The sequence below is a fragment of the Rhipicephalus sanguineus genome, chromosome 10 (genome assembly GCF_013339695.2).
Source record: "Rhipicephalus sanguineus isolate Rsan-2018 chromosome 10, BIME_Rsan_1.4, whole genome shotgun sequence".
NCBI classification, from domain to species: Eukaryota; Metazoa; Arthropoda; class Arachnida; order Ixodida; family Ixodidae; genus Rhipicephalus; species Rhipicephalus sanguineus.
In genome coordinates this window covers 82,888,264-82,902,166 of record NC_051185.1, presented here as the reverse complement: position 1 = coordinate 82,902,166, position 13,903 = coordinate 82,888,264, and the positions used below count along the sequence as shown (strand labels likewise).

The 13,903-nt window shown below is 46.7% G+C and overlaps 1 protein-coding gene across 1 annotated transcript in view; it reads left to right on the top strand.

Annotated features, from left to right (window-relative positions):
- The window catches only part of LOC119406536 (nose resistant to fluoxetine protein 6), a 60,210-nt gene that overhangs the window by 34,340 nt on the left and 11,967 nt on the right, over positions 1 to 13,903 (top strand). The window contains exons 9-10 of the mRNA XM_037673276.2: positions 1,454 to 1,546; positions 12,351 to 12,516. Of these exons, the coding sequence (XP_037529204.2) occupies positions 1,454 to 1,546; positions 12,351 to 12,516 (259 nt within the window). The remainder of the gene's footprint in view (positions 1 to 1,453; positions 1,547 to 12,350; positions 12,517 to 13,903) is intronic.

Below are 13,903 nucleotides of genomic sequence, written 5' to 3'. Positions count from 1 at the left end.
AAAGAAAGAAAGAAAGAAAGAAAGAAAGAAAGAAAGAAAGAAAGAAAGAAGAATTTGGCAGATCCCACGCGTTGTAGGAATCGGTTTCATGCGAAGCAGTCAGTGAGTACTTCTATGCTGTATGTTATGGCTTTGAGTCAAGCGTTACGAGGTGGATCGACGTGTTATTGTAAGTGTAGTAGCTGTGTGCACATCGTGGACTTACCAGGCACGTCGTGCGTGTTTTCTTTTTTTCGTTTTCATTTTATCTCACTCTCTCTCTGTCCTCTTTCCAAACCCCTATATCCCCACCCCTGTGCAGGGTAGCAAACCGGTCACTCGCGCCAGGTTAACCTCCCTGCGTTTCCTTTTCATCTATTTCTCTTCTTCTTCGACAACACTTGCGTTTAAAGGGTACTTATGGTGCGGCGTGACGTCAGCCCTGACGTTAGAGTACATACGTCAGCAATGTCGAATCTAAGCGCACTTCATGGTGCAATCATGTGAATATCATGCGTAACTTTCGTTACTGTATTCCTCCGGTGTCGAGCATTGCTTCAATATAGCTTGTGAAATCACGGGAGTACAAATGTAATGTTTATTAGATTGCTATAAAAGCAAAGTCAACACTGGATCCACAGACCTTAATCTGATATGACGCCTGTATCGTAGGAGTACATATGTAATGCTTATTGTATTCTTGTAAAATTATATAGCCAGCGCCACAACCACAACTGATGTTTCACGCACATTACTCCTGCATAGGCTGTTTTTCCAAACCAGTTTATAGAACTGGCGTGGCTCTGTGGTAGAATACCCGATTGCCACGCAGAATGCTTGGGTTCGATTCCTTCTGGGATCCTAATTTTCTTTGTTTCCATTCGTCGGGTCAGCGCTGCTGATCTCGGTTTTTCTTAACGCTCTGGCATTTAAATTACCAATGTCTGTTCTCGCCGTTTCTGGGTAGCTATAAACTGTCAATCACCTGTGGCGCATACCCGTCCACCGCGGCCCGTGGTAAACGAGTATGTGCCACACGTGCCTGGAGGAAAGGGTTTGACGACGTACGCGACAGGATTTTCACGTTATTGATGTCATGACCCGACAGTCATATTCGTCAAATCCTCTTAACCTACAATGCCAATTTTGGTCTACACCAAGTTAAGGAGGCGATCATGAGAGCACCCAGACGTAGGCGGATAGATAGATAGATACGTAGATACGTAGATAGAAACGCTCAAAGTGCCAAAGGTTCGCTAAGAAATGCTTCGCATTTAAAAATAGTAGGTCAGGCACAGACACGAGAAGTTACTTCGCTTGCCTCCATTTTCCCGATATGGCAAGGGATCCTGATTCTTCAATAAAATGGAAGTTAATGTGCAGTACTATTTATATGGAATAGGTGGCTCACTAAAATTTGTAATAGATTTTATAATTTGTCATTTGTAAAATTTGTATTCTTCTCAAATTTCAGTGGCTTCATGCAATGGATGACGGTTTGGAAGCGATCGAATATAGAGAACGGCGTAGCTGGTTGGTTTGCGGTCGTCATCCATCGGTACCTCAGGTGGGTTTTGAGTTTTCGCATGCAAAAACGGCGGGTAGTCCGTAGTGAAATGATCTCGAGTGCAGAGCTCAAATGGTTCCTGTTTAAAAAAGATGAGAACCACATGTGTATTGATAACGCGCTTCGCAGCTCAGTTGTGAAGAAGCGAACTGGCGACGCAAAAATGTTATACTGGAAGTAGGTGGGCAGGTGGCAACAAATGTTGGTCGTATTTATCTGTAACGGAAAGTTCTGATCGCACGAGAGAGAAATGTACCTTTGGGCTTCCGCCGAGCAGCTGTGTTTCGAAAAATTACACCGTCTCTCGCTAAAGGGGACCATGAGGCGATGCGAAGCCGGAGCACTTGCACGATCGCGTTCCGTTGGCGTTCGTTGGGTATGCTACCACCCCGGGCATGCTACCGGCTTCGCGTCGTGGAACGCGAAGAGGAACGCTACGCGCGTCGTGTCTTCACTCTAGCCTGGCCGTTAATTCTCACAGGGCGAGCGGGGAACGCGGTCGACAGGTGCGCGAGAGGGGGGGAGCGTAGGAGAAGAGAGAGGGGGAGGGGACGCGCATGCGCTGGCGCTCATCGCGGCGTTGCGCAGAAGAGGATGAGGCGCGCGAGAGGAGGCAGAGTGGAGAGGATGTGTGTGGAGAGGGGTTGCGCATGCGCAGTAAGGGTGGTCACACCGCACACCACCACCACCACCAATACTGAATCTCCGCCATAAGATGCTTCGCATCTTTCGCATCGAAAATATGAGACGGCGCTGTAAGACGAGGCTGTCGGTGGAAGCAAGAACGGATTAGCGTCGGCTTGTGCTATGTTTGGGCTTTTCGTCGGGATTATACAGCCTTCGTTCGAATCAGTTGGTCCTATAAGTCAGCACCATGTTGCTCTTCCAAGTACTGTCTAAGAAGGGTTAAAAAAAAATTGGCCGCGTATCTGCGTGCTTCGCTGCAAATGTCGTCTAAAGACGATAGAAGAGGCGCTGTGTGAGATATGAACGCCATCTGGCAATACGTCGGGAAACGTGAATGCTGTGTTGCGGGCTGGTAGTCCCGGCGCAGCAGCAGGCAAGACCGGCGGTGACCAACGCGACCGGCGGGGACGCCAGCCAGCCCGAACACGCGGTTTGGCGCGAAGCGCCGAAGCAGAAGAAACGTCCGGACTCAACGAGTACTCTCCACACACTCTTTTATATTCACGTCGCCTGGGTAAAGCAGGAATGCCAGAGCGGCGCCCCATGGCACTCGTACAGTGCAATACTGAACTGAAACCGAAACACAACAATGAGCTCGCGCAGAGGGCATGGAGGAAGCCAAGTTTCGCGCAGTCGCATTTTCAGCGCAGCTTAAGAAACTAGGGTCTCTAGAATTACGTATCTATGTATTTTCTATTAAAGGAACACACCACCTAATACTTACCTAGTGATGTTGCGCCTCAGATATGCGTAATGTTTGCTTTTTGATCAACCATGTACACAAGTATGAACCTAGCGAGGCGTTCACGATGGCTGGCCCTTGTGCAAGTGGTTCAACTTTGGCCGAGTGGCTGAATCGAGGGACGTGCCGACAAACAGAAAGACAGACAGAAAGACAGATCAAAATTTCTGCGTTTAAGTTCCCCAAGAAAGACTATCGTCTTTAAAATTTCACCATCTCCCACTAAAGGGAACCATGTGGGGATGCGAAGGAGCGCATGGGTCGACTTTAATATTAAAGTTCCGTTTATCACGGGCACCTTGCCCGGATTTACCGCGTCCTTGCATGTGGAGCACACCATGAATTCACTGTAGTTGCTGTTGCTATTAGTCGTCCAGAACTCTTGTTGGAGCACGCCACGCGGGTTCATTGCACGTCTGCAGAATCTCGTTCCCCGACGCCATCACGTGATTGCTGAGAGAGTGTAAGGGGGAGAGGCCACAGCGTCTTACCCAGCCCCTTACACAGGCCCGAACGCGCTAGCGCGTGCCAGCACACGTGGTTTTTTTTTGTCTGCGTTACGCCAAGCTAGGACAGCATACGGCAGCCCGGGCCCCTAAAGTGCTCTGCACGTACCATCATCAAGGCGGTCGAAGAACATGACGAAGACGACTTCTCCTTGGCGCGAGCGCGCGTTCTATATGTTACAGATGGCTATGGTAGGTTTTAGAAAGCGGACGGTCGCCAATGGAACTACGGACAAAGCCCAGCGCAAAAGCTGCTTTGCATCTAAAATTGCAGGAGTGAAAATGATGTCCCAAGAGTGAAGCTGTACCCCCTTAAGATGACAGTCGCGGCAGCCATATTAGCAGGGGCCGGATGGAACGTTAGTGTTTAGCGAAGAAAAGGGAGCGCTTTCCTCCCACGCCGTACAAGTTTATTCAGGCCGGACTGAAGAGGCGCGCGGAAAGAACGCTCGCGCGCCTCTCCAGTGCGGGCGTGGTTTATTATGACAAATTTTTCTGAACAGATACACATCAATGTGTATCTGTGTTACTGGTTTTCTGAAGAAACCTCGAAGTTTCGGGAAAATTTATTGAGCATCAAGTTATCAATACTCATATCGGTATGTTACTCCAAGGCGCTGGTTACTTCCGCGGAGAACGACTATCTTTTTAAAAAAGAATAAAAAGTGTGAATAGAAGGAAACCACAGAGAGACGCATAAAAACAGCCCTGACCTGCGCTGTGTGTCAGAGCTGTATCTGTGCGCCTTTCTGTGTGTTCTATCTTTTTGCGCTGTTTAATCTTTCTTAAGTATAAACCAACTCGCCCAAGCATCCGTTTTAACGATCTTTCATTTTAGAGCTAACCTAGCGTTCACATAAAAGAGGCGCTGCAACACTTTTCCAGCATGGTCAGAAAACTCTGCCGATCGGTAGTCGAGGCTCCCGAGAACACGCGAGCCAAACATTATAGCGCAGCGCGCGGAATGGAATATACAATTATTCTTAAAGTGAACTAGAAATTGTTCCATCTTATTTAGACAAATAATGCCATAAAACCTAGTGACCGTGCCATGAACCCAATGTTCACGGCCGTTGGCTGATTTTAGCATCGTGAGCTGCATAGCTACCGCGGCCGCCGCGGGATGCCGCCACGTGCCCGCTCGCGCACTCGCAATCACACTGAAAGTAAGTCGCACGTTGGAAAAAAAAAGGAAAGAAGGTGCTCAAGACCATGACACGCGCGTACGAACGGACCAATCTTCTTGCCCTTTGTCATCAACGCACCCCCCTCACCCTGCGTAGCTTTCAGCGCGATCGCTGGTACGGAATGAGAGAGAAAACGATAGAAGCCTGCGAAAAAATGTCCGTAACTCCGATCGTAATTGACGGATTGTAAAAGTGTTTACGGCAGTCAATTCATGGAGCAATGAGCTCTTTTAATGAAACCATTCGATGATTACTTGAAAAACTGTTGCAGAGCCCCTTCAACAGAGCGAAACAGCTTTACCTCTAAGCAGGCGCCACCAGAAAAGAGCATGTTTCCGAGATAAAGGGTGGTCAAGCGCGTGTTCACTTTAGCCGATAAGGCGATGCAAGAGCTTCCACTCGAGCATTTTAACTGCGAAGCTCTTCTCAGTCGACCCTTTGTCGTGCGTTGGCGTAACGCGGGCATGTCATGCACAGCAGCAGCGCTTGCAACGCTGGTTGCGTTCCTGCGCAGCCGTAAGTTATACGCCTTTTGGGCGAGTGGGCGTGTGGAATGGGCCACGGCCGCAGTGAAGCGCTACCGTAGCGTTCCAACGCAGCGGTGAATGAGCATGTAGGCAGTTTTAGAATAGCGTACGCTAAGCTAGCGCTTGCGGCCCGCTATTTCCTCACTGAACGGGAGCCCGCAAGCGGTTGGCGTACGACGCATGCGCAGTTGCGCGAGAAGCGAGCGCAAAGTTTTGCGTACGCTATTCTAAAACTGCCTATTGTCGCTCTATAGCTTAACGTAGAGCGTCAAATATAGCAATGATACAAGACAGAAACACATAGAAAGCACTTGCAAAGCATGGAAATACTTACAAAGGCTTGCAGAAGAAAAAAAAAACACTGAAAGACAAGCCTGACAAAGCTTCACTGTTTCGACGGCTTTCACGGAGTTGAGCTGGCTGCATTTTTTTAGCTGCACACCAGCTTAAGGGACCGCCCTGTCATCGTCTCATGTCTCGCGTTGGTGTCACGCCGGTACAAGATTTGATGCACATAAGCCGAGCAGGCCGCCAATTTGCAATGCCAGCGCGCGCTTGTCCGTGAACGCCAGGGTCGCCGAAGGGCTAATTTGTTTGTCCGAGCCGGCGAAGCGACAACGAAACGCCAGCGTCGGTAGTTAGACACATATCTACGGAAAAGAAAAGCGAAGACGAAATGCTAGCGCCGGTAGTTAGGCGCACCGCGCTTGGAGCAACCAACAGTAGAAAAACAGCAGAAAGGAGATCATAGAACAGAAAAGAGATAATCCCAAGAAATGAACAGAAAAGGATATAAAATATCACGTAATCAGAAGACGGACAGAAAAGAGCAGATAAACACAAGAAAAGAAAACAAAAGAACAGAAAAGAGCAGATGGAAAGAACATAACAGAATGCATTGAAATAAACGAACAAGGGCTGTTAAATGTCTCAATTGTTGAACATTGATTGCAAAAAGAGTCCTGGTCCCGATAATATTCTTAACGAGTTCTTGTATAGATATACGGAGTGGGCCTCTAAATACCTTACAGTAATCTATCAGTCTATCAGTCTTCAAGTTCATCTTGCTGCTTCCCTTCTGCTTGGAAATGTGCGAAAATTGTGTCTATTCATAAAATTGGTAATAAGTTGAACGTTAGTAACAATAGACCTATTCCCCTAATTAGTACATGCTCCAAATTGCTTGAACACATTGTCTACAAGCAATTATCTGTATATCTTGATGATTTTAATATTCTAGATCGTTGTCAAGTTGGTTTCCGCAAGCAGCGCTCGATAGTAACTCAGCTGGTTGAGTTAACGCATGAACTTGCATCTGCCTTCAATGAACGCAAACAAGTAGACATAATATTCGTTGACTTCTCCAAAGCTTTTGATAAGGTTTCTCACACTAAACTGCCCCCAAATATTGATAAAATTTTCAGAAATCCGCTGATCACTAAATGGTTTTCATCTTATCTTTCCAATAAAGAACAGTATGTTGTGCTTGAAAACTATCGCTCTGATCCTTCAACGGTATTATCTGGAGTGCCCCAAGGTAGTGTATTTGGTCCGCTGCTCTTTTTAATTTGCATTAATGATATGCCCAATACTATCACAGTACGCATTCGGTTGTTTGCAGACGATTGTGTCTTATGTAATAAAATAGAAAATCCCCATGACCGAACTCTTCTTGAATTAAACTTGCGAAAGATTAAAACCTGGTGCGCCACTTGGAAAATGGTTTCAAACACACACACAAAAAACTGTTATGTCGGTTAAGAGAAAAAAGAAAGCTATGCTTCATACATATTCCATTGACAGCACCATCTTAACAAGAGTGTCCGCGCATAAATACCTTGGTGTCACCATAACATCCGACTTAAGATGGAATGTTCATATTGATGACGTATGTACCAAATCACGGAATGCACTATGGCCCTTAAGGTAGGTCACCACCTTTAAAAACGCATTTTTTAAAATTGATTTTCTTGTATTTGACATTTTCAAGCTCCTTGTCTATTCAAGAATATTTAGCAAAAAAATCACAGCATATCCACGGAGGTGAATGATGATGAGTGGGCGAAGCTGCGGAGGTTCATCGGTAAACCGTGAATCTTCCGTGAATTCTGCCCAGTACATCATCACCGACGTGAGATCGGGCGCGTTTATACTAAAGGTTCGGTGAGTTATGACGACTTGCAGCGCACTTTAATTTTACATGTACGCTGTGAATTTTCATTGTTTAGAAAACCATTGCTTAGAAAACATCTGGCGTCTTTCGTTAAGCAGCTGGCGTCTTTTCGTTTTGCTTTAGAAACATCTGGCGTTCTTTCGTTTTGCTTTTACAAAACATCTGGCGTCTTTTGTTGGTTTATTTCATCAATCAACGGCGTTTCGAACAAAATTTTTATTGTTTAATCACGCACAGGAGAAATCTCACCAGGCACTACCTTGGAGGAAAAGAATGGCTGCTAATGAGAATGAGAGACAGAAGAAGTCGGCTTTTAGCTAACGCTGCGAATTTTTTATTGTTCAACAACGCACAGGAAAAATCTCCCACCGGCACCACCTTGCAGGTCAAAGCGTAAGACTGGTTACATACTACGCTACGAGGGACGAACGGGTGCCGCTATAAGGAGCGTCGCCCCTAAAATATATATGTAGTTATATTGAGCCGTTCGAAAGTTATGACCATTTTTCCAACCCCTCTTAGACGCATTCGAAACCGAAACTGAAGGTTTCTGATTCCACAACACCTGCCATGTCGTCATAAATGTTTTTCCTTATACACATTACGTAATGCTAAGTTGTCTAAGCACATTCTAAAGCTTGTGGGGCATGATGTTTACGATTTCTTTGAAAATTTCGACTACACGGCTTCGGCACTCAGTTGTTTAAATTGCGCGCGTTTTCGCTCGGCTGTCGGTAATTTTTCGTACACCACTTCGAGATCTTGGACTTAGTTTTGGCCTTTCATAGAATAGGTTATAGTACTCCATGAAATATGGCAAAATATAGGACGAAAAAGAAGCATTAACGCAAGTTATGGAATCAATATATCAAGCGTCAGTCTCTTGAAGGCGACAAACAAACATACCAAGCGTGGAGCTGCTGTGGCGCACGTAGATGAGAGTCCGCTGGAAACTCAAAACGAGCTATAAAAAATATATGTGCTTCAGCTCGCTCAAAAGGAGAATGTGCCGCTTCAGAAGAGGTCCCCAGCTATGAACCTAGAGAATTTCAGACTTATTGAATGTTTCTTTATTATATGGACATTTAATTCGAATATTTAAAGCCATTTTTCTCGAAACATCATTTTTTTGCATCCTACACTTACACAAACAAACAGTGATAACTTTCCTTCTGATAAAAATTTTGAAATAAAATTTTGCATACTATTTTGTTATAGGTTGAGTTGTGCATTCAAGCAGAATTTTTGAAAACGAGCAGTAACGTTTTGTACTATGGCCAATTTGTGCAAAACAAAGCTGTCAAATATAAACTTTTTCAGTCTTTTTACGATAACGCGCCTTAGCTTAGAGGTGGGTTGATTGTAGAGGTTAGATGCGCAGGATAGTGTTCTCACTACGTACCTGCGAAGTTGCGTTTCAATCACACTAAGCATTTTGCATTTATGACTGTTGGCGCAACATGCATATTTGGCACATTTTAATTTTATAAATTTTGTTTTTTACATTTTTAGAGTTTCATCATTCTAAAATTTAAATTTACGTCAGCCCTACAAGCCAAAGTCATAATTATAACTTTTGGACTGCAACTAAATTTTTTTTCTCGAAGGTGGTGACCTACCTTAAGAAGGCGCATTCACAGCGCACCTCCTGAATATAAATTCTGGCATACAAAACATTAACCAGACCTATTTTGGAGTACGCCAAAATAATATGGGGCCCCTACACGGTGACAAATAAATCTAAACTTGATAAAATTCAACGTCTCGCATTAAGGTTTTATAAGTATCGGCGGCATGACTCCCCTTCAGAGCTAACAAAGTTGCCAATCTACCCTCATTAGAATCCAGGACTTCACTTGAAAGACTAAAGTTTCTCTTTCCTATTATTCAAAGTCTCATTTCCATAAACAAAACAGATTACTTTAACCAAACAGACACTTATTTTAGGCACAGACACGTTATGTATACATTCCTCCACCTTCTGGCTTTATCGATTGTTTTACAGCGAAAGCTGTTATGAGATCATTTCACCGGCCGTTTTTGGCGCCGTAGTTGTCCGCCGCTGCCGCCGCCGCCGCTGCCGCCGCCGCCGCCGCCGCCGCCGCTGCCGCCGCCGCCGCCGCCGCTGCCGCCGCTGCCGCCGCCGCCGCCGCCGCCGCCGCCGGTGTCAGTAACCAGTATCGATCGAAATAAGAAAAAAAAACGAAATAAGAAAAAAATTCCAGGATGGAACGAGGCTCGAACCTGGGCCCTCTGCGTGGGAGCCAGTATTCAACCTCTGAGCCATGCCGGTGCTTGAAACTGCTTTGGAAAAAGGTCCTATACAGGCTTCATGTCGGGAAGGAACCACATTAGCATATGCAATATAGCGTGGTAGAAGAATAAAATAAGCACCAAGCGTCGCACAACGCGAATTCTGTAACGAGGCGTCACACAATGCGAATTGCGCAACGAGTAGGTTGTGAAATGCTTCCAACCCATTACAAGATCTCTGCCATAATTCTTCGTCGTCATCAGGCACAGCATCAACAAAGTGCGCATAATGACTTACATGCGTTTAGCAGGTACCACGGATCTCCGTAAAATGACGAAAAATGGCACAGCGCCTGCTGCCCTACATCTCGAAAATTAGAATGATTTAGAGCGTAGTGGGTTCCTCGCAAGTGCACTTGTATTGGTTGCCAAGGAAGCCTATAAGCGCAGATCCATTTCCTCGGGGTCTCAGTAAAATTACAATGCTTTATAGCGTAGTGGGTTCCTCGCAAGTGCACTTGGATTGGTTGGCAAGGAAGCCCATGAGCGCATGATCCATTTCCTCGGGTCTCAGTAAAGTTATTCGCCCCCCCCCGTCTCTCTCCCACGTCAACGTATGTTATACAGCATGACGGGAGACGGAAATAGCGAGCGGCCGTCACCCAATGCAAATTACATAACTGGTGGGCCGTTTAAAGCTTCCAACCCATTACAAATGGCTGAGCCATAATTCTTCATCGTCATCAGTCGTCGCGTCAACAAAGTGCACATAATGCCTTACAGACGTGTAGCTGGTGCCTCGCTTATCCGCAGAATGACGGATAATGGCTTAGTAGGTGCTTCCCAACTTCACAAAAATTGTGATTTATGGCGTAGTGGGTACCTTTCTAGTCTAGTTGTATTGTAGCCCCAAGAGAGCTTACAACGGGCTCTAGAAACGCCGCTCTTCCAGCTTTCGCTGTGACTGTGCTGCGGTTTCAGCGCAGGCCTGGCGTTTTAAATTTAGTTTTTTCTCTAGGCCATCGATGAATGGAACGGACTTGCCCATACTGTAGTACTAATATCGTCATTAGGTAAATTTATGGAAGAAGTTGAGCCTATATTTTGTACTTGTCTTTGACGCCAGTGGACTGCATTGTTCAAGAGTTATTGTTCTCAGTAGTGCTTCACTTGTAAGCCTGCTTATTCTGCAATTGCTTGCACAATATGTAACATTCTATATGTTTAAACGTAGCAATTCATAAATTTTTGTGTGCCTTCTTTCGTTATGTACGCAGCGGACCAACGGTTTTAGTACAGTTCACTTGTTCGAACATGTTTGAAACTTGTATAATATTATTGATCTATGTTGTTTCATCTGTAGAGCATGTTATTTTGTGAAGAATGTAGCACTCTTGTTTGTTCCTTTTATTGCGATAGCAATTATATGGACAGTCTCGGCTGGAAATGTCCATCCCCGTCGCCGTCATTCACCGTATATGTATAAGTATGTATATATATAGAAAAGCCACAAAGAAAATAATTCAGAAATTCTTTCCGACGTGTGGAATCGAACGGGCGACCTCTCGCTTTGCAGCCCGCCGCGTTAGACGTTAGGCCACGACAGCACCGTCTTTCAGCCTGCTAACGGCGAGCTCTTTATATACACCATGTAATTCGGCATGCTTTCTTAGTGGCCACATAGATGGCGCGACGTGCGCGCGTGTTGCGCGCTTTAAAGATCGTCGCCCCGCTCCTGCGAACGCCGTTGCTCTTCGCTCTACAAGGCGTGGTCGCTTTCGTGCGCTTATCTCGAGGAAAAAAGGGGCGGCCGGTGGGGTGCTTCGCTTCGCTCGCTGCAGCGGCCGCGTTTGCGAAAGGAGCGCGCTGTTCAAACAGAAATAAGTAACAACTGTGACAATTGGTTCGCGCTCGTCTTGTGTGTACGTGTTCGTTCGTTTCGTGCGTCCTGCTTTATGTTTGCGCAGTGCGCTTCAAGTGTCGAGCTGTGACGCATTAGTTCGCGCTCGTCCTGTGTGCGTTCTTTTCGTGCGTCCTTTGGGCTCGAGCGACGCGCTGGCAATTTCGAGCTACTTTCCGTTCTTCGCGTTACATTGCAATTTATTGCTATCGCATTCATTGCTCCGCCGTTGCGGCGAAACTGTGACTTTTTATACTATTCCACTCCTGTAATAATCCATTGTGGGTTGACAGTATCAATAAATAAATAATAAACACAAGGGGAAAACAGGCGAATCAATACTCCGCGCAGTTGGTACAGCTTTCACTTAGGGCGGAACAGACCTACTTCGACAAGCAAGACTCGAGGGAGCTTCATTAAATTATTAAATGTCAGTGAAAAAACGAAGATATGATGGTCCCATACGGCCAATTTGCACGAGAGTTGGTGTCCTCCGAAACGACTAGGAGCTTCGCTCTGCCGAGCACCTGACCCGAAGGGCGCTTGGGCCTATTTTACTGGTAGGTATACCAGCGTTCGCTGAAGTTTTTCACCATGTAGCTGTGCTACGATAACGTGCTCACAGAGACATTCGCAAATCTTTATGGGACGAGCTTTCGATATGCCTATCCAAGAACCACCAAGCGACAGGTCACTTTAATCCTCTACCCGTTAGAAGAAGTGGTGGTCGGGTTCCCTGTCGGCATCGGGAATCGAACCCGGTGCCTCCCGCATTGGAAGCAGACACTCCGCTGTTTCGCCACCGCTGCTTCCCATCTTTCTCATGCAGGATGTTTCCACTCGTGGCCGTCACAGTGAGCCTCCACTACCTGCACGAAATATCTGGACACGGGACAATCTGGGCCTACCATACGAAACTTCGAAGGGAAGTCTTCGCCCAGAAGTGGTACCAGTACTTGTTGGGAACAGTCAACTTTCTCGGAATGTTTAAAATAGTAAGTGTTTGCATCTTGTACGCCTGAATCAATAGTATCTTCCTTCATTTATGGTAGGTTCCTGAACAATAGTCCAGATTAGGGCAGCCGAGGTGGAGAGGCCTTGTTTGGTTCTATTTGCCCAATAGGGGGCGGCCTGTAGGCATAAAATGCTAATTTCATGGCTTATGTTTTTGTAGCGTTAACTACACTGGCCGAGCTCGATCAGTTTCACGTGGCAGTCCGAGAGCCGTGCTGCGCATGCGCGAGAAGTGACGTCACACGGCACACAGCTAGCGCACCGGAGCCGCCACCGCCGCGCGCGCCCTGCTGATCTGCGCATTCCAGAGGAGTGACGTCATAGCCGTGGCAGTCATACTTGCGCCGGCGTTGGGACTGGGCGGCACGAGACGCTGCCACAGAGACGGCAGCGTGTTACTGCACTGACCACCGAGCCGTCTTTGTGGCATTAGAGAAATGGCGTTGAGCAAAAAAATACATGTATCACATAATGCGTACACAATGTGTGTGTCATTGAAGCCGCAGTAAGCATGATAATCAAGCTAATTCTAGACAACAAGGAGAGCTAAGAATAATCAGCTGAACCTTAGCTCACGCTACGTATATCCTGGTGTAGCCACTACAATTTTTGTAGACAGTACGACAAATACATATGGCTGAGATAAGTTAACAGAGTGCTGTCCCTTGTGTTTTAGATGCGAAGCATCTTATAGCGGAGTTCAAACCGGTGGTGGTGGTGTGCGCCGTGACCACCCTTACTGCGCATGCGCATACCTTCTCCGCACTCCTCCTCTCCCCTTTACCCCTCTCCACTCACCCTCTCCACTTCCCCTCTCCACTTTCCCTCTCCCGTTTCCCCTCTCCAATCTTTCTCTGAAACGCAGGCTATACATGCCGAAATTCTCTCCTGCGCAACGCCGCGATGAGCACCAGCGCATGCGCGTCCCCTTCCCCTCTGTCTCCTCTCCTACGCTGCCGCCCTTTCGCGCGCCTGTCGACCGCGTTCCTCGCTCGCCCTGCGAGAATTAACGGCCAGACTAGAGGGAAGACAAGACGCGCGTAGCGTTCCTCTTCGCGTTCCACGACGCGAGGTCGGTAGCATGCCCAATGAACGCCAACGGAACGCGATCGTGCAAGTGCTCCGGCTTCGCATCGCCTCATGGTCCCCTTTAGCGGGAAATGGTGTAATTTTTTTCTTGCGCCATGTAGAAAACTTAAGTCATGTTGGACCACAACGCCCAATCGTATACACAGTTCCTAATCTCCAGCCGCATCCCCAAGAAAGTAAAGTGGTTTTGAAATGGCAAGGCTTCGTGCCCTCTGAGTAACTAACACGATTATTAAGCTCCAAGGTGGGTGTGTTGTTGCCTGCAGTATTTTGCCCCAA